Here is a 27,611-nt window from a genome sequence, read left to right as displayed (position 1 = left end):
GCCTCTCCTCCTCTTCCTCCTCTCCCTTCTCTTCTTCCTCCTTTCCCTCCTCCTCTCCCTCCTCCTTTTCCTCTTCCTTCTCTTCCTCCTCCTCCCTCCTGTTCTTCCTCTTCCTCCTCCTCCTGTTCTTCCTCTCCTCCTCCTCCTCCCCTATCTCCTCTTCCTCCTCTTCTTCCTCTTCCTCCTCCTCCTCCCCTCTCTCCTCGTCCTCTTCCTCCTCTCTCTCCTCTTCCTCCTCCTCTCTCTTCTTCCTCCTCCTCTCTCTCCTCTTCCTCTTCCTCCTTGTCTTCCTCTTCCTCCTTTTCTCTCCCTCTTCCTCCCTCCCTCCTCCTCTTCTCTCTCCTCTTCCTCTTCCTCCTCTTCTCTCCCTCTTCCTCCTCTCCTTTATTCTCTTCCTCCTCTCTCTTCTCCTCCTCCTCTTCCTCCTCTCTCTCTCCTCCTTCTCTTCCTCTCCCTCTTCCTCCTCCTCTTCCTCCTCTCTCCTTTTCCTCCTCTTCCTCAACTTCCTCTCCATTATCCTCCTCCTCTCCCCTATCCTCCTCCTCCTCCTCTTCCTCCCCTTCCTCTCCCCTATCCTCTTCCTCCTCCTCCTCCTCCTCCTCCTCAAACATTGCAGTGTATGAAGTCATTATAATGAGTTCTCATGTCTCGTTTTCCTCCGCCTGTAAGCTTCAGTTTGTGTTTTGAGTTTTTAATTTTTGCTCAGATTTATTTCCATTAATTATAAAGATTTAGGTCGTTATCAAAGCGCTCAGACCTCCAGAGGGAACAACGCTGCTGCTTCTTTACCCAAAATCTTTACCTTCAAAAAAACTGCTGGAGGTTAAAACTAGAGATGTTACAGACGACTCTCTGTGTTTACTCTACAGACAACAGGTCTTTGTGTTTACTCTACAGACAGTAGGTCCTCTGTGTTTACTCTACAGACAACAGGTCTCTGTGTTTACTCTACAGACAGCAGGTCTCTGTGTTTACTCTACAGACAGTAGGTCTGTGTTTACTCTACAGACAGTAGGTCTGTGTTTACTCTACAGACAGCAGGTCTGTGTGTTTTACTCTACAGACAGTAGGTCTCTGTGTTTACTCTACAGACAGTAGGTCTGTGTTTACTCTACAGACAACAGGTCTGTGTTTACTCTACAGACAACAGGTCTCTGTGTTTACTCTACAGACAGTAGGTCTGTGTTTACTCTACAGACAGCAGGTCTGTGTTTACTCTACAGACAGTAGGTCTCTGTGTTTACTCTACAGACAGTAGGTCTGTGTTTACTCTACAGACAACAGGTCTGTGTTTACTCTACAGACAACAGGTCTCTGTGTTTACTCTACAGACAACAGGTCTCTGTTTACTCTACAGACAACAGGTATTTGTGTTTACTCTACAGACAGTAGGTCTGTGTTTACTCTACAGACAACAGGTATTTGTGTTTACTCTACAGACAGCAGGTCTGTGTGTTTACTCTACAGACAGTAGGTCTGTGTTTACTCTACAGACAGCAGGTCTGTGTTTACTCTACAGACAGTAGGTCTCTGTTTACTCTACAGACAGCAGGTCTGTGTTTACTCTACAGACAGCAGGTCTTTGTGTTTACTCTACAGACAACAGGTCTGTGTGTTTACTCTACAGACAACAGGTCCTGTGTGTTTACTCTACAGACAGCAGGTCTTTATGTTTACTCTACAGACAACAGGTCTGTGTGTTTACTCTACAGACAACAGGTCTGTGTGTTTACTCTACAGACAGCAGGTCTTTGTGTTTACTCTACAGACAGCAGGTCTTTCTGTTTACTCCTACAGACAGCAGGTCTGTGTTTACTCTACAGACAGTAGGTCTCTGTGTTTACTCTACAGACAACAGGTCCTGTGTTTACTCTACAGACAGCAGGTCTGTGTTTTACTCTACAGACAGTAGGGTCTCTGTGTTTTACTCTACAGACAACAGGTCTGTGTTTACTCTACAGACAACAGGTATTTGTGTTTACTCTACAGACAGTAGGTCTGTGTTTACTCTACAGACAACAGGTATTTGTGTTTACTCTACAGACAGTAGGGTCTGTGTTTACTCTACAGACAACAGGTATTTGTGTTTACTCTACAGACAGTAGGTCTGTGTTTACTCTACAGACAACAGGTATTTGTGTTTACTCTACAGGACAACAGGTCTTTGTGTTTACTCTACAGACAGCAGGTTCTCTGTGTTTACTCTATACAGAGTCAGATACTACGTCACTATGAAGATACTACTTCATTATTATGAGATACTAAGTCATTAATATGAGATACTATGTCATAATTATGAGATCTGTAAGTCATTATTTTGAGATACTATCTCATAATAATGACTTAGTATCTCATAATAATGATTTACAGATCTTTGTTTTTTCCTCACAGTGCCGGGTAATGGGCTTCCATATATTAGTGCCGTAGTAACCTGGTTACTGTAGGATCACGATCCTCCTCTTCTTCACGCCTCAGTGAACCATGAACTCACAGGCATTAAACACACATTTAAATCATTCAGCGGGACTTAGACTTCCAGTTATTGACGGTTAAACTGGTTTCCATGAAGTCGTGACTGACTACAGCTCTGTGACTTCCAGACTCAGTGACCGTGGTGTTATTAATGATGATGAGAACCAGTACGAGAGACACCAGTTCATCCCAGTGACTGGGGAGTCAGAGAGGTTTATTCTTCAAGAGCGGGTTAACGAAGCGTCCTCCGTCACACAGAGAGAGAGAGACGAGGATGAACTCATCCACACATCACTGGATTCATCCCAGTGAGACCAGTTCAGGAGCCGCATGAACACAACCAACGTCATGAATCAACTGTTTTAAACATACAAAAATATTCAGACACAACATTATTATTGATTATTGATCTGTAGAGTTGTGATATCATAATATATTATAATACATATATTCCATAATGAAGTATATCCTACGTGTCTTCTGACCACACCTGAAGTCATTAGAGGAAATTTATCTGTAAACTCTTATCTCATATTCAAGGAACTGGTTTATTATTATATAAGAGCTGTAAAGAAAACAAAGTAAAATATTAAATATGCGTCATAAAACTCACGGTTCAAAATCAGATCTGCAGAATATTTATATTTATTAAACCTCTCTAAAGTCAGCAAATCATCAAAAATACTAAAATGTTGTACTTTTACTTTGTTATAGTCATTTATTGTGGGTTTTTTTTCATAAAAAAATGAAAAAGAAATAAAAGGTTGTGTTTTTATCATACATCATTATTATTGTTACTGCTGTATTATAATGTTCTTAGAGCTCATGTGATGAAGTTAAACATCATACTTCATGTCTAATATCTACTTTATATTCATGTGAAAACATCTCCTTCAAAACTACTGGATTTATTCAAGTTCATCACCAAAACTACATTTTACAGATTACATGTGAACACATCACGATAACCTTATAATTTACATTCAGCCAGTACTCATTTTCACTGAGCAGAGCCTGAAGGCATCATAATGTAACTGAAGTGAACCTCCCGTTGGTTAGCCGTTAGCGGTGCTGCTAACGTTACTAGCTCTCCTCCTGTTGGTTTTAAACACTGACTGGTTGTTTTTAATGTAAACATGATCAGAGATTCAGAGACTAGAAACACATAAATGACGATTATTGGAGGATGATAATAACCTTTGTTGTTGTTGTGTTTTATTTCAGAGCTTCTGGGTTCCACTAAGAGACTGAACGTGAACTACCAGGACTCAGACGGGTGAGTGATGACGTCACACGACGTCTCGTCTGTAGATGATGGCACCAAATTTGGTTCAGACCGAAGCACCAACATGTGGATTCATCCGCTGCTGAAAATAGTCCCCAAACAAAGTCAATATTTTTGTTTGTTTGATTAAAAACTACAATGAATCACTGATGAAGCTCTATATTAGAACCACTGAGACTCAGACAGGAAGTCACAATAAGAATATAAAATAAAAGCTTTTAATACAAAATGCCACGTTGTTTTATATATACATTTTATATTCCTGTCTGAGTTTAGCTCATCAGTGAGTGATTTAAAACCTCTTCATCTCAGAGTTGGACTCCTTTGTTTGGCCCCTCAGGCAGAGGGGTCAGGGGTCAGGGGGTCAGGGGGCCGGAGTGTTTACAAAGAGCCCTCAATGACTTAGTGCAGCACTGACATCTGAGGAACGAGTTCACAAAAGCTGCAGGAGTCTCAGAGGTTCATTAGTACTTCTATATACTATATTTATATTTATATACTACGTGCATAGAGGAGACAACCGCTGTTTCCTCAATGTCTTAAAGCTGCATTCTCCTCTAATGTCCATCAGGGGGGCGACTCCTCTGGTTGTAATAGAAGTCCTAGTCTAAAATGACTCTACTTCTCTCTTGATTTATTCCCTCAGTAAACATTGTAAACATGAGTTTATGGTCTCAATCTCTAGTTTACAGTCTTCTTCAATACAGCATGGATGTTCATTTAGTACATTATGCTCCATTTAGAGTCAAACAGACCATTAAGGTTGTCATGACGACACATTTATCAGTGGAAAAACTTGTGTGTGTGTGTGTGTGTGTGTGTGTGCATGCACCTGAACACACCACAACAACACTTGACTTCCCACAATCCTTCCAGTGTTTAGCCTCAACACGTTGGATCATGTTGGTCTGAGTTTCTCACGGCTTCATTTAGGACCCAAAGCCGAGCTTCAGTTCGTGTGTTTTTAGATTAAAGGTGCGTTCAAACGTTCAAACGTTCAAACATTCAAACGTTCAAACGTTCAAAACGTTCTAATGTTCTAACATTCTAACATTCTAACATTCTAACATTCTAACGTTCTAACGTTCTAACATTCTAACATTCTAACGTTCTAACATTCTAACGTTCTAATGTTCTAACGTTCTAACATTCTAACATTCTAACATTCTAATGTTCTCACGTTCAAACGTTCTAATGTTCTAACGTTCTAACATTCTAACATTCTAACATTCTAACATTCTAACGTTCTAATGTTCTAACGTTCAAACGTTCTAACGTTCTAACGTTCAAACGTTCGGTCACATGTGAGGAAGACGAGCTGTGGCCAGAGAACGTCTGACATGTTCTCACTTGACCTTAAAATGATTAATTTATTAAAAACGTTGATAAATGAATCAGAGGAGCTCACACATAAATCAGATATTAACTCATTCATTACGTCATTACTTGAACTATTATTTAAAAGTCTGATATTACTCATAAAATGTGTCATAAAAACAATTATTGAATAATAAATAAAATAAATCTGACACATATTGAGTGTTTAATCTGGATCAGCTGCTCTAATCAAACATCAAAGAGATCTGTATCTGTTAATATGGATCATCAATGATCAATAATTAGTATCAGAGATCTTTAGAAAGTTATATTTGCTCCTTATTATATTTTGTTCTGTGAGTTTTATGATCCCCTGGTTTTAACGAACAAACAGAAACTTGTTATAACTTTGTTATATTTAAGAAAAACATGATGGTTTGGATCAGTACTTTGTTCACTTTGAGTTTGAAACGGATTCAAAAGAAACCGGTGAATAAAGTGTCTTTGTTGTTTCTCTGCTGATATTTATTCATTTTAACTGATTTGAAGTTAAAGTACAAACCCAAACAGTAAAAGAAGATGAAAACTGTTAAAGCAACACGTTCAAAGCATCTTCACAGAGTTCATCAGGAGGTCAAATGTTCTCAAAGTGAGGCGAGCGCATGAACACTCGGAGTAACTCATTTACACTCGAAGCTCTTTAATGTTAATGTTCAACATCTGCTCACAAAACTCATGTTCTTCATTTGAAGGCAGTTTTTAAGAGGAGCTCAACTTCATTCATTCAGGACGTCTATGGAGCTGTCAGCCGCACAAACAGTCAGCTACATGTTTGTTTGTTTACGACCAGTGAACAGGAAGTGACCATATCTGGACTGAGGAGGAGGGACGTAGAGACGCCGTATACGTCTCTGGTAGAGACCTGTCAATCACTGTGTAGCCCCGCCCCCTAAATCATCCCCTGCTTTATGGTCTGTTTGACTCTAAATGGACCATAATGTACTAAATGAACATCATGCTGTATTGAAGAAGACTGTAAACTAGAGATTGAGACCATAAACTCATGTTTAGGGCTGTTAACAGGTCTGATGTCTCTCAGGTGAGCAGGTGCATGATGGTCTAGAGACTCAAACAGGATCCAGCAGAGACCAGCAGACTGTCCTGTCCCCCTTTACCGTCTAAAACTGAAACTACAAGTACTCACATACCCTTCATCCTAAATACAAGTACCAATACATCCAGGTAGAAATGTAGTAGATATTACTTGTATTAATATCTACTACAAGTAAAAGTACTCCATTCAAAAGCATATTACAGAAGTACTCTGAGCTTCGTAGTACTGTTTGTACTGGAAAAGATTGTATGTATATAATATAAATAATATTTATATAATGCATTGATGTAAAGGATATAAAGGGGTCAACATGCAAAATACACATTAATGCAGCAGAAACATCAGATATAATAGTGAAACCTACTTTAAGTACTTTATTATCTGATAACACTAAACAAAGTGTGTTTTGAATGCAGGACTTTTACTTTAGTGGAGTATTTCTAACAGTACTTTAACGGATCAGAGTGGATAGACAGATACTTTATTAATCCCACAAGGGGAAATTGTTTCGCCACATCAGCATTTATACAGACAGATAAAGCTGTCTGTTTACAGCAAAGTAAAACATAGTTAAATACAAAAATGCACAAGATATAGAATAACATCTGATAATATGAAATGAAGTGTCGTTAAAGCCTCAGACGGCTGCAGGAGTTCTTCTCTCGGCTCTCCGTCCTCCATTACCGGTGGATGAGCCGTGGGCTCTGCCTGTTACCGGCTCCTCATGAATACCAGCTATCGTTACGTAACAGAGACTCTCTTCAGCTCTGATGTCTGCGCTTTATTCTCATGTAGCCTGAAGCTTGATCTCCTCTCCTGTCTGAGCTCCTCATGTTGGGGGAGGAGTCTATCACAAAAGTAAAAAGCCAGGAAATTAAAATTCATCCTCTGGAAGAGTCTCTGCATGAGTTTCCTTCACTTATGTTTCACATTAAAATGTCTGTAAATAGTGAGAAATAAAACCTCCAGATATTCAATTTACAACTATATAAAATATGAATAAATATACACAAACATCTGTATGTGTGTGTGTGACATAAACAATTGTATGTGTGACATAAACATCTGTATGTATGTGTGACAAACATCTGTGTGTGTGTGTGTGTGTGTGTGTGTGAAACAAACATCTGTATGTGTGACATAAACATCTGTGTGTGACATAAACATCTGTATGTGTGACAAACATCTGTATGTGTGTGTCACATAAACATCTGTATGTGTGTGTGACATAAACATCTGTATGTGTCACATAAACATCTGTATGTGTGTGTGACATAAACATCTGTATGTGTCACATAAACATCTGTATGTATGTGTGACAAACATCTCTGTGTGTGTGTGTGTGACACAAACATCTGTATGTGTGAGACATAAACATCTGTGTGTGACATAAACATCTGTATGTGTGACATAAACATCTGTATGTGTGACAAACATCTGTATGTGTGTGTCACATAAACATCTGTGTGTGTGACAAACATCTGTATGTGTGTGTCACATAAACATCTGTATGTGTGACATAAACATCTGTATGTGTCACATAAACATCTGTATGTGTGACATAAACATCTGTGTGTGACATAAACATCTGTATGTGTGACAAACATCTGTATGTGTGTGTCACATAAACATCTGTGTGTGTGTCACATAAACATCTGTATGTGTGTGTGACATAAACATCTGTATGTGTGTCACATAAACATCTGTGTGTGTGACATAAACATCTGTATGTGTGTGTATTTGTGTGTGACACACCCATCTGTATGTGAAGCTAATAAGAGGCGCTGAGCGTCTGATGAACGGACTCAAAGACAGTGAACACACCCTCTGAGGAGGTGCAGGTCTCTGCAGGTCCTGGTCTGACTCACAGGAACACAGTCGTCACACAGCGAGTCCAGACTTACCTGAGACCTTCATCATCTTCATCATCTTCATCACTGCTTCACACTCACACAGCCGGCACAAATAATCCACTACAGATAACAAAAACACTCACACTTCTGTGATGTAATAACTGTGAAATCTCCCCAAAACTGATGAAAGAGGAGGAGGAGGAGGAGGAGGAGGAGGAGGAGGAGGAGGTCCATATTAAGGGTTCATTTAAAGTTGTGTGATCTGAGTCTCTCTTGTTAAACGTGTTTTATTGAAACATAAACCAGTTCATCTGGACATTATACTGTGAACTATTTTCATTCTAAATAAATATACATATATATTTATTGTAATTTAAATTTTATTTTGACTGATCTGGAGTCAGGTGTCTTACATGTTTACTAATAACAATCATATTAATAATCATTTAATAACACGTTTCTCTGACTCAGGTTTTCTGCGCTGCACCACGCTGCTCTCACAGGAACCACAGAGCTGCTGTCTGCACTGCTGGAGGCTCAGGCCTCTGTGGACGTGAAGGACAGCAACGGTGAGAGACACACACACACACACACACACACACACAAACACACACCTACACACACACACACACACACACACACACACACACACACACACAAACTCAAACTCTCAAACTTTTGTCGGCGTCACCGACAGCAGATTTCATTTCCTGCCCAATGTCCAGTCACATGACCTGTGTGTGTGTGTGTGTGTGTGTGTGTGTGTGTGTGTGTGTGTGCGGAGACAGTAGACAGCGTCAGCTGCTTCGGAACATGACAGCAGATTACGAGCTGATTTGTGCTGCGTTCACTGCAGCTTGTTTACATCTGAGCCATTCAAGAGAAAACCTCCGGTTCTTTAAAGTTCTTCAAAGCTTCACTTGTTAAAGCTGCATTCTCTCTAGTGTCCACCAGGGGGCGACTCCTCTGGTTGTATAGAAGTCTAGTCTAAAATGACTCTACTTCTCTCTTGATTTATTCCCTCAGTAAACATTGTAAACATGAGTTTATGGTCTCAATCTCTAGTTTACAGTCTTCTTCAATACAGCATGATGTTCATTTAGTACATTATGCTCCATTTAGAGTCAAACAGACCATAAAGCAGGGGATGATTTAGGGGCGGGGCTACACGGTGACTGACAGGTCGACACCATGGCAATGTCCGATCTGGGAGTTGTCCGTGTTTTCATCTTACAACTTTAATCCTTTAAAATTGACGGACAAAATGCCGAACTTTATGCTTTAAGACCACAAACCAATGAGTGATGTCACGATGACTGCGTCCACTTCTTGTATACAGTCTATGATGTCATCCAGATGTGTGTGTGTGTGTGTGTGTGTGTGTGTGTGTACAGTACACATTCAAACAGATTCTGTAGTTTGTTTCTTTTTCTACTTATCAATGTAACTGATTACACCGTACTTGAGTACAATTTTGAGGTACTTGTACTTAACTTGAGTATTTCCATGTTATGTTACCCTCAGAGGTAAATATTGTACGTTTACTACATTTATCTGACCGCTTTAGTTATTATTATAGATTAAATACAAAGCTCCACCTTTTGAAGCGATCAACACATTAATGCATCAATAACTATAACAGATATTAATCTGCATGATGAGTATTTTTTTTTACTGTGATTAATAGAAGTTTACCGTCGTTGAATACGTTAAATAAAGTTTTGTGTGGGTTTTTTTGGGTGCAGGAATGCGTCCTCTCCACTACGCGGCCTGGCAGGGTAAATCTGAGTCGGTCCTGATGCTGCTCCGCTCCGGAGCCTCGGTGAACGGAGTCTCTCTGGACGGACACATCCCGCTGCACCTGGCGGCTCAGTACGGACACTACAAAGTGGTGAGTCCTCACATCTGTCCGGCTAAACGTCTGTCCTCTCAGCGTCTTCATCTGATGGACATCAGAGCAGACGGCTTACTCTTGTTTACGGCTCAACATCCAGCAGCGACCTTTTTTAATTCCACTTCATTTATTTGATGACTTAAGTTAGTTTGACATAAGATATTATTTACATTATTTAGTCACAAAACCTACATTTTTCCTCTGTGGTATTAGTACTTTAACTTAAAGTTACTGTGAGGAACTTTCCTTTAGTGTTGACTCTGTCGCCCCCTGTGGACTAAAGCGGTAGTGTCTCTGAGCACCAGAGTCCCTTTAGAAAACCTCTCATTCTACTGCAGCAGGGTCTGACAGTCTGGCCCTCTCAGTCCTGGTTCTGGTTCTCCCGTTGCCTCCCTTCCCTCCAGCGGGTCCAGCAATACGTCCTGGGTCTCCAGCAGAGAGGAGAAGCTCTGCTCCTGGAGGAGGAGGAGGAGGAGGAGGAGGAGGAGGAGGAGGAGACGCTGTTTGTGGTTGTGTTTCACATCAGTATATCGGTCGAGGGACGGAGCTTCATGTGATTGGATTTGTGGTGATGATGATGATGAGGTGGATTTAGGAGGATGATGGGGGGGGGGGGGGGTGTAGATTTGGGGAGATCAGATATTCAGGCGGGGGTGTGATTAGTGACCCTCTTTGTGTCTCAGCAGAACAGATGTGAGGAGATGTTTTGACTGATGAAATGATTCCTGAGGTCAGATCCCCCCCTCTCTCTCTCACACACACACACACACACACACACACACACACACACACACAGAGTTTAACTGGCGTTTACACAATCATCAGATTAAGTCTTTATTCAAACGTCAGGACCATAAACACAACAAAACATAAACAGATTGTTTTTATTTGTTTGTTTGTTTAAACTTGAATCAGATATTAACCATAAAAAATACTGCACTCAAATACAAATCTGAGGTACTTGTACTTCAGCTCAGCAGTTCTATTTCTTTGTACTTTTATATATATATATATATATATATATATATATATATCTACAGTACATGTTCTATGTTCATGTAACGTGTTCACAGTGTTCACAGCACGCTTCAGTCTGCTGTGATAGTTTGAGACTCTAGATCAGAAGATTAGATTCTGTCGTCTTTTCTCAAAGTCAAGAGTGTAAATTTAAAGTCCGGTCCAGTTAAAGCAGCGGTCCGCCTTAAGTCCGTCCTTTGAGAGTCTCTGGATTCCTGTCGTCCTCGTAATCCTGAAGAGCTGCGATAACAACACGATAACACGTCGTCTGATTGGCCGAGAGCCGGTGAAACGTTGTATCAGGTTACATCATCGACAGAACACAAAACCCTCAGAGGGCCGAGACGCCGCCAAGATCTGCAGGTGTTCCCCCCCCCCCCCCCCCCCCGCCTGCAGTCTTTATGCTAAGCTAATGATAATTTTTCTCTTTTTAGATGTTTTATGTTGCTTATCATTCATAAAATAATGACTGTTTGTTTGTTTGTTGTCAGTCTGAGATGTTGCTGCAGCATCAGTCCAACCCCTGTCTGGTCAACAAGGCCAAGAAGACTCCTCTGGACCTGGCCTGTGAGTTCGGGAGAGACCAGGTGAGCAGGTCTTCATGTTGTGGTTTCGTGATGGGGGACTCGCTTCCTTTTTCTCCAGGTCCCCACATAGTAAATCATGAAGTGTTGGTGTTCAGAGGTGGTGTGAATCAGGGCTGGTGTTGAGGGAACGAGTGGAAGTCAAAACAAAGTCCTGCTAAGTGAAACAAGTCACAGCTGGACACACACACACACACACACACACACACACACACACACACACACACACACACACACACACAGAGGTTTGATTGCGTTGCCACAGTTACTTTTCTCTCGCTGTCAGTCAACATCACTGTTATCTTTGTGTTGTCTTTGTCTCTCTGTCCTTTTCTGTCTCCATGTTGATCTAAATCTAAACTGTGGATTCTGTGGCAGCAGCTACGCAAACAAATCTTTCTTACACACACACACACACACACACACACACACACACACACACACACACACACACACACGAATTATTAACATACGTGTTTGTTATTTATTGTTGTAAAGTGCAGAGTAGAGAGGAATTATTTAGTTTAATCACCTTAAATGTCGCCGTAAAGCAGATTATTATCCTCCGTCAACATTTCTCCATATTTTTTTTTAATTTTGAGTGTTTAAAATTCAAACCTTTTGAAATCTACAAATCAAAATGTGCATCAAATTTGGAAAATGGAAAGATAAGTAATAGATACAATTATAATTTCCCTGATGGATTTAAATATTCGTTTGGTCTAAAATAGTTTAAAACATGAAGATATTCAGTTTACTGTGATATTAAACACATTCCAGATCAATTCGTTTTTATTTAATCGACTAAATTCAAATAGAGACTCACACTTTGCTACATGTTGATGTTGTTTAAAAGTTATAAGATAAATAAAGTAGAATGTTTCTCTGACACGTCGTGAGTAAAAGTATAAAGTAGCAGAATTGGAAATACTCATGTAAAGTACAAATACCTTGAACTTGTGCAGTACTTGATGTAAATGTTTTGACTCGTTTGTTAAATGAGACATGAAAGTGAAGTTTGATCCTCAAACAGCTGATTCAAACTCCACCCACATATCTTTAGAGAGTGTGTGTGTGTGTGTGTGTGTGTGTGTGTGTGTGTGTGTGTGTGTGTGTGTGTGTATGTGTGTGTGTGTGTGTGTTCAGGCCTCAGCTGTCTCTCAGCTGTTGTGTTTCCATTCAGCTCTCCTCTCCTGGTTTAACACTGAGGCCGTGTTTCTACTTCCTGTTTGAGCTTCATTCTTGTGGACTCGACAGTCTGTTCATGTTGTAACAAGTTACTAATGACTCAAACATCACCGGCAGTAGAACTCACAGCTTTACTCAAACTGTATTAGTTTGTCAGAATCTTAAAGAAAAACTAAATGAGTCAGATTTATTGAGTCGATTAGTTGTTTTTTGTGGGCATTTGTGGTTATTCGCTTCATTGAGAGGGGGCGTGGCTTATTGCCAATGAAGCCGTTATCAACTAAGCCAGTTATTTCCTCCATCAAAGGAATAAATAACCTCCATCTCTGCTTAGTACATGATGTAGAAGTCCAGATATCAGGAAGCTAAGCTCCTTCTGGTTCATCACATCATTGAGCTGTATTCACTGAGTCTGTCTGGTTTACTACAGCTCTATGAACACTAAATAAAACATGCTGATGTGATTTAATATCAATAAACTGATGAAAAAAAAAAAGATGCAGAAATATCTACATAATGATGAAGATTTATAAAAAGTCTGAATTCATGTTTTGTTCTCTCCTCAAGACGAACAGTAAATACCTTAAAATGCTTGTTTTCTGAATGGAGTCTGGTTCTATCGGTGCTATGCTAAGCTAACATTGTAGCCGCTCCATCCTCACTCAACACGATGTCATCTAGACGTAAACACAGCAGCGTGGTTGTTGTTTGTACCGTCTGGTTCATCAACATGTCTACAGTCTGGTCTCTACTAACAGGAGGTATCGTCCGCGATGAAGGAGGAGCATCTCAACGCCGATAGGCTATAAAGACACAGCGTCACGCCATCGAGGCAAATTCACGTCTGTGCTTTGACTTTGTATTGCCCCCCCCCCCCCCAGGTGGCCCAGCTGTTGCTCAGCAGCAACATGGTGGTGGCGTTGCTGGAGGGAGAGAGGAAGGAGCAGACGGACTCGGCCTTCACCACCCCGCTGCACCTCGCCGCCCGCAACGGACACAAAGACATCATACGGTAATAAAACTTTATTTATACAAGACCAGTTAACAACAACAGTCCCCTTCAGGTTCATTGAGGAGGAGGATGAGGGGGAGGAGGAGGAGGAGTAGGAAGAGGAGGAGGAGGAAGAGGAAGACGAGGAGGAAGAAAAGGAGGAGGAAGAGAAAGAGGAGGAGGAGGAAGAGAAAGAGGAGGAGGAGGAAGAGGAGGAGGAGGAAGAAGAGGAGGAGGAGGAGAGGAAAAGGAGGGGGAGGAGAGGAAGAGGAGGAGGAGGAGGAGGAGGAGAACTGTGAGAGCTGTGGTTTGTTTACCAGTGAGCTGTCTCGTCTTCATCTTCTTCTTCTTCATTCTCTGTAATACACCACAGCAGCTCTGTGACCCAGTTTATACACTGTGTGTGTGTGTGTGTGTGAGTGTGAGTGTGTGTGTGTGTGTGTGTGAGTGTGAGTGTGTGTGTGTGTGAGTGTGAGTGTGTGTGTGTGTGTGTGAGTGTGAGTGTGTGTGTGTGTGTGTGTGTGTGTGTGTGTCTGAGTGTATGTGTGAGTGTGTGTGTGTGTGTGTGTGTGTGTTTTAGTTTCAGTTTTAGGATCTAGATTCAGGACTCATGTTCAGCACTCAGGTCTCAGTTTCAGGTTCCAAGTTCAGGACCCAGGTTCAGGTCTGATGTTCAGGCCCAGCTCCAGGACCCAGGTTCAGGACTCAGGGTCATGTCTCAGGTTCAGGACCCAGGTTCAGGACTCTGTGTCTCTGTTCTGTTCCAGTCTGCTTCTGGCTGCCGGCATCGACATCAACAAGACCACCAAGTCTGGGACGGCTCTCCATGAGGCGTCTCTGTACGGGAAGACGGAGGTGGTCCGCCTGCTGCTGGACGTGAGTTCACCTGAGGACATTCTGATGATGTCCCCGGTTACCTGTCGGACAGGAAGCCGTCTACGACGTCTACACATCGGATCCTGGTTTTATGAAATCCAGTGTTTAGATTCAGCTGAAACCAAACCCCAGATTGATGGTGTGATTTGTTGGTTCTAAATAAAGAGTCTTTGTCCTCCATGTTGTCTCTGAAGGCCGGAGTAGACGTGAACATCAGAAACACCTACAACCAGACGGCTCTGGACATCGTCAACCAGTTCACCACGTCACACGCCAGCAGGGACATCAAGCAGCTGCTCAGAGGTCCACAATAACTTCTTCTACTACTTCTTCTTCTGCTTCTTCTTCTGCTTCTTCTTCTTCTTCTTCTTTTTCATTTTTCTTTTTTCTTTTTCTTTCTTCTTCGTTGTCTCTTTGTGTCTCCCTGTCTCTCTCTCTCTCCGTCTGTCTGTCTGTCTGTCTCTGTTCACCAGACTTCATTCAAAAAGCAGCTGTTTTTAAACTTTGTGTTATGTAACCTTCAACTCTTATCAGTCGACTCTCACAACTTCAAAGACCAGACTACTTTACATGTGTGTGTGTGTGTGTGTGTGTGTGTGTGTGTGTGTGTGTGTGTGTGTGTGATTCCTTCAGTCTTTTGAAGTTCCTGTGGGAAACACTGAGGGAATAATGAGCCGTTGGTGTTGATTCTTCTTTTTCCTCTTCAACTCTTGAGTTAAAGAGTTTCTATTTTCAAAACAATTTGCATCTTATTTTGAAAACCAGCTCTGCCTTCCTGTATTTTTAGTTTGTCCTCTTTTATCATATTATGGCTTTTCAGATTGTTTTTATTTTTTATTTATCTGTTTATTGTTTTTTTTGATTAATTGTTCTTCTCTCATTGGTGGAATGTATTTATTTATTTTATTTATTCTAGATAAAAAACATCTGAAGCAACCATAACATCTTAAAATGTCTTATTGTCCAACACTTCAAAAAAAATATATAATATATTTATTCCCATGTTTTTAACTCGTTTTCTTTGTTTGAGTTTGTTTGAGTTAATAAAGTCTGTTTATTAATATTAGTGATTTTAAAACCTGATATAATGTAGAACTATTTACTGTTTCTGTGAACAACTAAAACAAATAATTTAAATAAAATAATGTTATTTAAATTAACTTATAATAATGGTAAAGTAATGGTAAGTAAAAGAAGGTTCAAGCTCATGTATTTCCAAAGTTCTGGTCCTAGTCCTGGTTCTGGTTCTGGTTCTGGTTCCGGTCCTGGTCTGATTCTGGTCTGGTTCTGGTTCTGGTTCTGGTTCTGGTTCTGGTCTGGTCCTGGTCCTGGTCCTGGTCTGGTTCTAGTCTGACTGTGGTTGTTTCCTGCACAGATGCGACGGGGGTTCTGCAGGTCCGAGCTCTGAAGGACTTCTGGAACCTTCACGACCCGACGGCCCTGAACATCCGGGCCGGTGACGTCATCATGGTGAGACGGATTCATTCAAGTGATTTCAGTCTAAAATCTTACAGATTTTCAAAATAATTTGCTGATTTTTCATTTTGCTGCTTCACTAAAGAAAAATGTAAATGTTTTGTTTCTTGCGGTCGTTTTATTTTATATAAATAATAAACATTTAAAAACAGTAGAATTAAGAGGATTATTATCCATTGATAATTTTTCAAAATAAAATAGAACCACGGTTACTACAAAGCTGAACCATGTGACCTGTTTCACTTTATTTTAAGTATTGTGATTTACATGAGATTAAAACAACAAGGAACGATTTATATTCAAAGGTAAAACTTTCTACATGTTCTAATTAATTTCACATAAATTAAAGTGACTATATTCAGTAAGGACAAAACCTTCAAAATAAGAGCACAGTCACTGAGCTGCTGTCTGTCGGCTGTTTGAACCTTTAATGTGGGAACACTCTTTTTAATGTTTCCAGACTATATATGTCTATATATATACGTATATATATATATATATATATATATATATATATATATATATATATATACATGATATATGATATATATATTATACTAATGTGTATGCATCAACTTTATATTCTATTATTTATCTTGACTTATTTTGATCTTTGTAAATGTATAAACTCTGATGTGGTTTGAGGTCAGATTCAGTGTTGCTCTCTTTGAATCGACGTAAAAGAAGCAGAAGAAGAAGAAGCTGATGTTTCCTTGTGATCACAGCGGGCTGCAGCGCCCCCTAGTGACCCGTGTCCTCCTCTGCAGGTGTTGGAGCAGCACGTGGACGGACGCTGGAAGGGACACATCCACGACACCCAGAGAGGGACGGACCGGGTCGGCTTCTTCCCTCCGTCCATCGTGGAGGTGATCAGCCGACGGAACGGTCAGTCGGTCGCAGAGGACGTCTGTTACACTAAAGACACAAACACGTCCGTCCGTCTGTCAGCTCTGGTTCCCCCCGAAGACGCTTTAAACACACTAATGTATAGTTTCATGAGGGATTCACTCTCGTTTCTATCAAACAAACGGGAGGAAATGGAGACTTTGTTTGGGACTACTTTCAGCGGCGGATGAATCCATATTTAGTCCTCTAGTGAGTGTTTTTATGTCAGAATAAATTAAAGTAAAATGATGAAAGAACGACAGCAAGGCTTTTTGATTTGGTTTTACATATTTAAATACATATATTCAGATATTAATTATACTGATTATTTTTCACAAAAAATTCTCAAATATTTTCGGACATTTTTACATATTTTTATCACATATTTTACATATTTTAAATATAATTCCAACAACAATTTTGGAAAAGAAATTGTGAAAAATATCCGAAAAATATTGATTTAAAATGTGAAAAATGTTCAAGAAATGTGTTAAAAAAATACTGAAATTCTGAAAATGATATGTTAGAAATGTAAAAAAATAATTGTAAAATATTTGAAAACTTTAGCAAAAGAATCTAAAATTGACAACATTAGAGCTCTTCGGAACAGAGGAAGAAGATCAGGCTTTAATATACACAGACAAATAAAGAATATCATATTTATCATCATAGAGTCATACTTCACTCATCAGCTGGTCCACATGTATTCATAGATGAATCAGATCTTCATCACTTCATAGAACGAGATACTCAAAACTAATCCCCCTGCTTCCAGAACCATCCCACGCCTCCACCTCCTCCCTCCTGCTTCCATCCATCCACATAATGACTGACCTCCACCTCTAACCATCAGCTTGATAACCTCCCCCCCCTTCCTTCCTTCCTTCCTTCCCTCCCTCCCTCCCTCCTTCCTCCCCCTCCCTGTCTCCCCCCCTGTAGGGGGCACCCTCTCCCGGCACGCCTCCCTGCCCACCCAGCGCCAGCAGCAGCCGTCCAGAGCCCCCCTCACCTGCAGCCTAAGCTCCGCCCCTCAGACCGACGACTCCTACACCTTGTACGCCCCCCCCACCCACGTGGTGCTGCCGCTAGCCAACGGCCTCAACACCACAGGTACACACACACACTCTCTTAAGGTGACAGGACTGCTGGACCTGTGCAGATCAGTATATTACTTCATGTTGAATGACGGTGTGTTTCTAACCCTAACCCTGACTTCAGCTGGAGGTATCATCACCGTCCTGCATCAAAGACCCAATAGAACCCTTTTCTCTATCTAATCTCTGTCCCCCCCCCCCTCCCTCAGTCAGCCCCCCCCTGACAGAACGCAGTCCACCAGAGTCTTTGTGTCTGATAGGTTTGTCTCCGAGCCGCCTGTCTCAGTCTGGGTGTCCCTTCCAGGACATCTGGGTCCTCAGGGACTCGTGTCATGGTAAGAAGTCAGCTTCTCCTCCTCCGGCTGCTCTGAAGCTGCATCGCTCAGCGCTCTGCATCCGGACCCGACACCCCGAGACCCCGAGAACCCGAGACCCCGAGACGGGACGACTGTCCACAACACGTGTTGTCTTATGACGCCTCGTCACGCTTCACATTACGCTGCTTCATGTTCCCTCACATTATATCACTCCGCCTCATGTCTCAAAGGCATAAACCCAAACCTTCTGAAGCGTCTGAAGTCAGTACCGGTCTTCTCGGTGTGTCGGGTCCAAACACTCTGTTTGATTCACTGCTTCAGGCTGAACGTCCGGCTCTCGGTAATCTCTGATGTTGTCCTCACTGCTGCCACAGGGGGGCGCCACTGGTTCACCTCATCGTTTAAACAATGGGGAGGCGCTGAGGAGCCTCTGATGTAGCTGGAGGAAAGAAGGGAACTCATTCACTTCATCTCGTTCATTCGTTCATTCATTTAAAGTGTTTCCCATTAACACACTGAAAGGGTTTCAACCTTCTTATTTTTTATATTTTAAAAAGGGAGTTTTGGGGTACTTGTTTTTAATCCCACTATTCAGGACGTCATGGAAATGTAGTCCCTTTAAAACCAATCTAATATTGTGATATTCTCCTGTTCAGATAATAATAATGATATTAACTTTATCTATATAGCACCTTTAAAAACAGAGTTTACAAAGTGCTTTGACAGACGAAAGCAAGACAATAATAACAATAAGAGAAAGATCAGTCGGTAAAAATAAACTAAGAAATAAATAAATAAAATTTTAAAGGCGACGACGTCACATAAAAGCCAGTCTATAAAAGTGTGTTTTAAGAAGTGATTTAAAAGAGATGATTCTGTGATATTCTCCTGTGACGGTGCAACATGGACGCCGTGTGTTCGCTGATGCTCTGACCTCAGTCGGTAATGGACTCCGGCCTGCAGCTGCTCCTCCACAGCTCAGCTTTTTAGACCACAAACCTGCATCCTGGCCGTCGGCACGTCGGCCATCTTTGAAGAGCATCTGCCGCTTCCTACCCCCCCCCCCCCCCCCCCCCCACCCACCCCCCCCCCCCCGGACATCATGACTTTACTGTTGTTGTTTTTTGTGGGTTTTCTTGCAGCCGGAGACAGGAACAGCGTCGGCAGCACCGGCAGCGTCGGCAGCACCCGGAGCGCCGGCAGCGGTCAGAGCACCGAGAGCAACAGCACCCCCAACGGAGTCCAACACACCACCGGTCAACATGACAACACCAGCACCAAGGTACACAAGTGACAACGCAACACTGGTTCACCTGCTGAGTCTTTGGTTTGAACCGTCACATGTAGTCCAGACCGTCTCCTCCAGCTCCAGGGTGATTTTATTGATATTTAGACATGTGACTCATATTTAAAATAAATTACTAATTTGATTCACTTTAATTAATTAGAGACGTGGGCAGGGACTACTTAAAATCAGCTGATTCATAAAACATCTGATGACACTAATAATACTAAATCTGTAGTTTTAAAGGGTAAAATATTGTTTTCCTGCACAGAATGAATCTTCTAGATGTCTTGGTATGAACAAAAATCAGCTTTTAGCAACTTGAATTTAGAATAACATCATTGTTACAGTTCTAATACATGATAGACGGCTTGTTTCTTCTTTTTTTTGTAGTTTTTTTTGTATGTTTGTGTTTTATGTTTGTGTTTGTGTGCAGCACTCTGCTGGTGATTCTGGACACTCAGACTGCAGCAAACAGCCTGATCATTCTGCAGGTACCTTTATCTTTAAGTACTCCAAGATACAGTCCTGTGTTTACTCCAGTGTACTTTGTAGGATAATACTGTGTAATTTTATTGATTTATTGTTGCTGCTACTGTGGACATTATTTCTTTTATCTTTGGAGAATCATTTTATATAATTACATTTCACCTTATCTCATGTCGCTTCATGTCTCTTCATGTTATCTCATGTCGCTTCATGTTATTTCATGTCGCTTCATGTCTCTTCACGTTATCTCATGTCGCTTCATGTTCCTTCATGTTATCTCATGTCGCTTCATGTTCCTTCATGTTATCTCATGTCGCTTCATGTCTCTTCACGTTATCTCAAGTCGCTTCATGTCTCTTCACGTTATCTCAAGTCGCTTCATGTCTCTTCACGTTATCTCAAGTCGCTTCATGTCTCTTCACGTTATCTCATGTTGCTTCATGTTCCTTCATGTTATCTCATGTCGCTTCATGTCTCTTCACGTTATCTCATGTCGCTTCATGTTCCTTCATGTTATCTCATGTCGCTTCATGTCTCTTCACGTTATCTCAAGTCGCTTCATGTCTCTTCACGTTATCTCAAGTCGCTTCATGTCTCTTCACGTTATCTCAAGTCGCTTCATGTCTCTTCACGTTATCTCATGTTGCTTCATGTTCCTTCATGTTATCTCATGTCGCTTCATGTCTCTTCACGTTATCTCATGTCGCTTCATGTTCCTTCACGTTATCTCATGTCGCTTCATGTCTCTTCACGTTATCTCAAGTCGCTTCATGTCTCTTCACGTTATCTCATGTCGCTTCATGTTCCTTCATGTTATCTCATGTCGCTTCATGTTCCTTCACGTTATCTCAACTCGCTTCATGTCTCTTCACGTTATCTCATGTCGCTTCATGTCTCTTCACGTTATCTCATGTTGCTTCATGTTCCTTTACGTTATCTCAAGTCGCTCTTCCAGGGTTTACCACTTCATTCTTATTTAATTGTGACTCACTTCTTTATTCATTAAAAGACCCTCAACATCACATTTTAGATTATGGTGAAACACCATGCACCAGATTAATAACCCAGATATGAAAGTGTTTGAACTTTCCTTGTCATATCCACATCAGGCATCACGTCTTAAACTCATTTTCCTGGAGGGTTTAAGTCAAATAAAGAACTATTCCTTCTTGGGGGAAACATCTAGAATCAGATATTTCTAAGATCTCGTTACTTAAAAGTCCAGCTGAGGTGTGGTGTGATGTTCTACAGGTGGGACTCCTCGGAGGCACACGGTGACGGTGCAGCGACCTGCAGAGCAGAGTTTCTCACAGCAGTTTGTTCGTCCTCATCAGCTGCTGGAGGGGAAGGTAAAGAAACTGCTACACAGTGATTGACAGGTCTCTACCAGAGACGTATACGGTGTCTCTACGTCACTCCTCATCAGTCCATACATGGTCACTTCCTGTTTACTGGTTGCAAAAAAACCCAGAGGCTTCAAAACTATACTTTGTGTTGCAGGATGCTGAGGCCATCTACCAGTGGCTCAGTGAGTTCCAGCTGGAGCAGTATATTGGGAACTTCATCAATGCTGGTTATGACGTTCCCACCATCAGCAGGATGACTCCCGAGGTGAATGAAGACCGGTGTTGTTAAAGTAAACCCTGGATCTGGTTGTTTGTGGTGGCGTTTACATGATTTTTTTTCTGCAGGATCTGACAGCCATCGGAGTGACTAAACCAGGCCACCGCAAGAAGATCTCCATCGAGATCAACAACCTGAACATCCCCGAGTGGCTGCCTGAGTACATCCCAGTAAGACGCCTCAACGCTTTTACTGCTAGACTTTCCAGACGTTGTGGCAACTGACTGATCTGAGATCTGTTCTTCTTCTTCTTCACAGTCCGATCTGGGCGAGTGGCTCAGTGCCATCGGCCTCCCGCAGTACCACAAGAAGCTCTCGGAGAACGGCTACGACTCCATCATTATCGTCAAAGACCTCACGTGGGAGGATCTGCAAGAGATCGGCATCATCAAGCTGGGTGAGGGCGCATTGTGTTCTGGCATGGGCTCGATATGACCGTTTGCAATGGATCATAAAACTCACGGTTCGGATCGTATCACGGTTTTCGGGTCATGGAAGAACATCATTTTTATTGTTTAGTTTTGTTACAGCAGCTGGTCTACAAGGCCCTTTAAACCACCGTCCCTAAAATAGTTTCAATCGCTTCGACGTCAGTTAAAACCTTGTTGGTTAGCCGTTAGCGTTGCTGCTAACGTTACTAGCTCTCCTTCTGTTGATTTAAACACTGATTTGTGGTTCACTATGTAGAAACCATTAATGCCGATGTCCTGATCGCATATTTTACTGAATATCGTTATGGTTAAACTGTGTAATTTATCTGCGGTTCACATGCATGACGAACAGTGAGGGGGATCCGTGACACCACTAGGCGGGACCAGTGTTTTTTTTTTTACTTTGATGTGATGGTTGAACTTTCCGTCCAGGCCACCAGAAGAAGCTGATGCTGGCGGTGAAGAAGCTGTGTGACATCCAGAGGGCGATCCTTCAGGCCGAATCAGGCCACGGCACGCTGCGTCGCAAAGCCCCCGGAGCCCTCCACCTGGTCGCCATCGAGCCACCTGACTCGGCAGGTGAGTGCTCTTCTCCTCACACCCCAAAGATGCTGACCTTCCAGGACAGCGAGCTGAGCGCCGAGCTGCAGACGGCCATGTGCAGCCACTACGGAGGCTGCGAGGATGGCTTGGCAATCAAGAACGCCGTGGGAATGTCCCAGAGCCAGGAGAGCATCGACGCACGGTCCAGAGGCTCCGGGCGCTCCCAGGAGCCTCCAACAGCTTCCATATCCCCCCACAGCTGGTCCCAGGAGAGCCTGGAGGGCAGCCCCGCCAAGGATAGGAACCTCCCGGAGGGCTGGGACCAGAGGCCTCTACAGCAGCTGCCGCTGGGCAAGCAGGTGCCTCTTGGCACAGCAACCGTGTTTAAGTACCCGACGCTTCCAGCTAAGCCCAAACTGTGTGGCTCTCGAGGTCCGTCCCCTCATGGCTCCCCAGCGCTGAAGGGTTTCAGCTACCTGCATTCTCATTGTGGCTCCACGGACCTGAGCTCGTCACCCAGGCGCGAGAACCACAGCATGACCCTGATGCCGCCCAAGAAGCGTGCCCAGGGCGTGACCCGCTACGCACTGTCGGATGGAGAGCCCGACGAGGACGACGAGGAGCCAGCGTATCATTGTGGAAACCTCTCGTCCTACGCCACCTTGACCCGCAAACCCGGCCGCAGCCAGCTGGCTCGATTACAGTCGAGTCCGGAGAAGAGCGGCAACGTGGGACGCAGTCAGTCCTTTGCGGTGCGCGCCAGGAAAAAAGGTCCCCCACCTCCTCCTCCGAAGAGACTGAGCTCAGTGAGCAGCACCACCAGCGGGGAGCTTAGCGACAGCAGCACAACGTCGTCTTCCGGCGGTGCGATAACAGACAGTCCGGTGAGCGTGAGGAGCATCACAGCCTCTCTGGAAGGCAAGACTGAGGGGAAGAACTCCCCAGGACCTAAACCAGTCCGAGTCCAGCACGAGCCACCACCTTCCCCCTCCCTCAACCCTGCAGGGCAAGAGCCCAGAGATGCTGCCACGGTGAGGAGGAGGGTGCAGAGCGAATGTATTCCCACTCAGACCGGCAGCAGCACCACCGAGCCAGAACGAGGGGTGAAGTCGGACTATGAGGAAGAAGAATCAAAAGGTCGTGGACTGGAGGGCTCCTCATCCTCTCAGAACAGCTCCAACGAGTGCATCCCCTTTGCCGAGGAGGGCAACTTGACTATCAAACAGAGGCCAAAAGCACCGGGGCCACCCAGGGCTGAGGCGGTGCTGGAGCCTCCAGAGAAACAAGCCGCCAAGAGCCAGGAGGAGGTGCCCGAGTTTAACCTGAAGGAGTCGGACACAGTGAAGCGCCGTCACAAACCCAGAGACAAGGAGCAGGGAGGAGGCTCCCCCTGCAGAGAGGGAGCGGGGGAAGAGTCCGGCAGTAGCAGGCCTCCATCCCTGACTCGGGATGAGGTCAGTCTGAGGATCAGTGAGGTCGGTTTGGAGAGGCCGGCCAGTCCGGCAACGGGATCCCCCATCAAACCTCCACTCTCCCCAAAACCTGCCGTCGCCCCAAAACCAGTCCGTCACAGTCTGCTGACAGCACAAGGTAAGATGCTCACTGTAAAGTGTTAAGTGTCTCCATCTCACCTGAACCAAAGACAAACTGTACAGTATCAAACTTCCAAGTCTGTAAAACTGTAGTTACCTTTGTGAATGTAACCAGAGCGGATTTATATCATTAAATGTTTAAGTCATTACGGGCTTTTCAGTGAACAACATGAAACATATCTGGAGGGGATTAGATTTCTGAAATGTCCATCTAACTTTGGTGTTGACCCAAGACTTGTCGGTCTTGACCAGAGACTTGTCTTGGGCCATGGGGCTTGATTTTGGACTTATTGCTCTTGACTGGGATTTGCTGGTCTTGACTTGGGACTTATAAATCTTGACTTTAGACTTGTTCTTGACTGGGGAATGTTGGGCTTGACTTGGACTTGTTGCTCTTGACTTGGGACTTGTTGTTCTTGACTTGGAACTTGTTGGTCTTGAATTGGGACTTGTTGGTCTTGACTGGGGACTTGTTGGGCTTGACTTGGGACTTGTTGTTCTTGACTTGGACTTGTTCTTGACTTGGTACTTGTTGGTCTTGACTTGGTACTTGTTGGTCTTGACTTGGTACATTTTGGTCTTGATTTGGGACTTGTTCTTGACTTGGACTTGTTCTTGACTTAGACTTGTTCTTGACTTGGTACTTGTTGGTCTTGACTTGGTACATTTTGGTCTTGACTTGGGACTTGTTCTTGACTTGGACTTGTTGTTCTTGACTTGGACTTGTTTTTCTTGACTTGGTACTTGGTCTTGACTTGGTACATGTTGTTCTTAATTTGGGACTTGTTATTGGTCTTGACTTGGTACTTGTTATTGGTCTTGACTTGTACTTGTTGGTCTTGATTTAGGACTTGTTGGTCTTGACTTGGGACTTGTTATTGGTATCTCACCTGCAGTTGTCTCCTCAGCAGCTGGCCTCTCCTGTCCATCGGTGACCGTCAGTGTGGTTCAAAGTGTGGCCTTCACCTCTCCGTCCTCTCCCATTTACGGGCCCCGGGCTCCGTCTCCGTCTCCTCAGGCCCCTCAGAGTCCCTCTCTGACAGCAACGAGGCCCCAGGTCTGCGTGGTGGGTCCGGGTAGCGTTCCCGAGTTGCCCTGCGGCACCGAGGTGGTTCAGCAGAGACTGGATCAGACCAGCACGTCTCTGGAAGCGGCTCTGAAGGCTGTGGAGAGAAAACTGGAGGACAACTCAGACGGGTAAGAAGGAGTCCTTTCAGAATACACCAGTAAATATTGTGAGTTGTACCTCAGCCTCCTCTAGGGGGCGGTAGCAGGAAAATCCACCACCTGCCACCTTTTTATGTGGATCTCCAGTCAGTGTTGATGGTAGATGTAGTCAACTGAAGCGATAACTTCCTCAGAGCTGCTTTATTGACCCAGAAAGATGAGTTCTGAAACCTCCAGTTTAACGTTTTGGCCGTCGCCATCTTGTTTTTTTTTGCAACCAGTGAACAGGAAGTGACCATATCTGGACTGAGGAGGAATGACGTAAAGATGCCGTATACATCTCTGTTAGAGACCTGTCAATCACTGTGTAGCCCCGCCCCCTAAAGCATCCCCTGCTTTATGGTCTGTTTGACTCTAAATGGAGCATAATGTACTAAATGAACATCATGCTGTATTGAAGAAGACTGTAAACTAGAGATTGAGACCATAAACTCATGTTTACAATGTTTACTGAGGGAATAAATCAAGAGAGAAGTAGAGTCATTTTAGACTAGACTTCTATACAACCAGAGGAGTCGCCCCCTGGTGGACACTAGAGAGAATGCAGCTTTAAGGTTGCAGCTCTGAACTCTCTCTGAGTCAATCTAGCAGCACTGGACTACAATGAACTACAATTGACTACATTTACCATCAACACTGACAGGAGATCCACATAAAAACGTGTTGACTTTCATCTTTTAACATGAATTGTTTGTCCTGGTTTCTTTCTAGTGGATCAAACACAGTGAAGTCCGCTGGCACGATTCTAGACGACATCGGCAACATGTTTGACGACCTCGCCGACCAGCTGGACGCCATGTTGGAGTGAAGACAGACGTTCTCCCTCAAACTCAGGAAGAGAAACGAGAGAAGAAGATGTTTTTACACCAGCACTTAAACTGACTAAAGTTGGACCAGAAACATAATTAAGATTATTGTTAAACTCTAATATTGTTACATGAAGTTTTATCTTTATGACGCGATAGAGAGCCGAATTCCTGACGTCAGTTTTAAGACCTGTAGAAGTACACATCTGAGGTACTTGTACATTTTCTTCTACTTTATACTCCTACTACAGTACATCTCAGAGGTAAATATTGTACTTTGTACTCTACTACATCTCAGAGGTACATATTGTACTTTGTATTGTACTACATCTCAGACGTACATATAGTACTTTTTACTGATATTTTTACATATTCAGATTATTAATCCACTAATAAATTATGTAATATTATAGATTGTATAAAAGCTCCTCCTTTAAAGTGATGAACACGTTAATGCATCAATAATTATAATATATATAATATTCTGCATGATGAGTACTTTTACTTTTTGTACTTACAGTATTTTTTTATGCTGATAATTTTGTGCTTTTTATTGAAGTAAAATTGTAAATGCAGGATTTTTACTTCACAACAAATAAAATATTTAAACAAAATAAAATTTACAAACTTAAGGAAGTAAAAAAAAATCCTCCCGTCCCAAATAAATGTCTCATCTTTATTACCATAAATATTTAAATGATCTGTGATTGGATCAGAACTTCGGCTCTCTATCCGACACGTCTGAACATTTCAAATTTGCCCTTTTATAATATTTAAAGATCTATTTTATATCACGTGATCTTTGTGTAGTTGTGTGTGTGTGTGTGTGTGTGTGTGTGTGTGTGTGTGTGTGTGTGTGTCCATGGTGTCATGTGACACGTCAGTGATGTACAAACTATTTTTTGATACTCATTTTAGCCAAATTAGTATTTAAATTAGAGTAATCTAAATATGTATATTGTACACTAGAGGTATATACAGGAGCAGATATTCAACCAAAGTCTTTGTACAGATTTACCCCAAAATATTTTCACAAATCCTGTAAAAAAAAATAAAAAAAATATCCTGTTTGAGATGTTTATGAAACTCTCCATGTCAGCATGATACAGATCTGTGTGTGTGTGTGTGTGTGTGTGTGTGTGTGTGTGTGTGTGTGTGTGTGTGTGTGAGAGAGAGAGTGTGTGAGTGTGTGTGTGTCTGTTGTTCTATTGTATTATTTGTTTAACCATTAAATATCTACGATGTTACACTA

At 42.6% G+C, this 27,611-nt stretch overlaps 2 protein-coding genes across 4 annotated transcripts in view; both read left to right on the top strand.

Annotated features, from left to right (window-relative positions):
* doc2a (double C2-like domains, alpha) overlaps positions 1-8,774 on the top strand; it is an 18,596-nt gene extending 9,822 nt beyond the window's left edge. Inside the window, exons 3-5 of the mRNA XM_068725599.1 lie at positions 3,697-3,748; positions 8,513-8,610; positions 8,767-8,774. Coding sequence (XP_068581700.1) covers positions 3,697-3,748; positions 8,513-8,610; positions 8,767-8,774 — 158 coding nt within the window. The remainder of the gene's footprint in view (positions 1-3,696; positions 3,749-8,512; positions 8,611-8,766) is intronic.
* Positions 3,703-27,611, top strand: LOC137884025 (caskin-2-like). 3 transcript variants are annotated; one of them, XM_068725664.1, is made up of 20 exons: positions 3,703-3,748; positions 8,513-8,610; positions 9,787-9,932; positions 11,444-11,539; positions 13,606-13,736; positions 14,483-14,591; positions 14,786-14,894; positions 15,967-16,061; positions 16,835-16,952; positions 17,892-18,062; positions 18,307-18,381; positions 19,506-19,645; positions 20,085-20,142; positions 21,389-21,486; positions 21,638-21,748; positions 21,829-21,930; positions 22,019-22,157; positions 22,624-24,324; positions 25,235-25,523; positions 26,265-27,611. In XM_068725664.1, the coding sequence occupies exons 3-20, from the start codon at positions 9,789-9,791 to the stop codon at positions 26,359-26,361; spliced, it is 3,783 nt and encodes a 1,260-aa protein (XP_068581765.1). In that variant the 5' UTR covers positions 3,703-3,748; positions 8,513-8,610; positions 9,787-9,788; the 3' UTR covers positions 26,362-27,611. The 3 variants fall into 3 exon arrangements, with proteins under 3 accessions (XP_068581765.1, XP_068581762.1, XP_068581764.1); XM_068725661.1 differs by lacking the exons at positions 3,703-3,748; positions 18,307-18,381 and having other exon boundaries at positions 8,527-8,610; XM_068725663.1 differs by lacking the exons at positions 3,703-3,748; positions 17,892-18,062; positions 18,307-18,381 and having other exon boundaries at positions 8,527-8,610.

Source organism: Cebidichthys violaceus, unplaced genomic scaffold (assembly GCF_023349555.1).
Source record: "Cebidichthys violaceus isolate CVI_PGR_0920_01 unplaced genomic scaffold, fCebVio1.0.p SCAF_36, whole genome shotgun sequence".
Classification (NCBI taxonomy): Eukaryota; Metazoa; Chordata; class Actinopteri; order Perciformes; family Stichaeidae; genus Cebidichthys; species Cebidichthys violaceus.
This window is presented reverse-complemented; position numbering and strand designations above follow the sequence as displayed.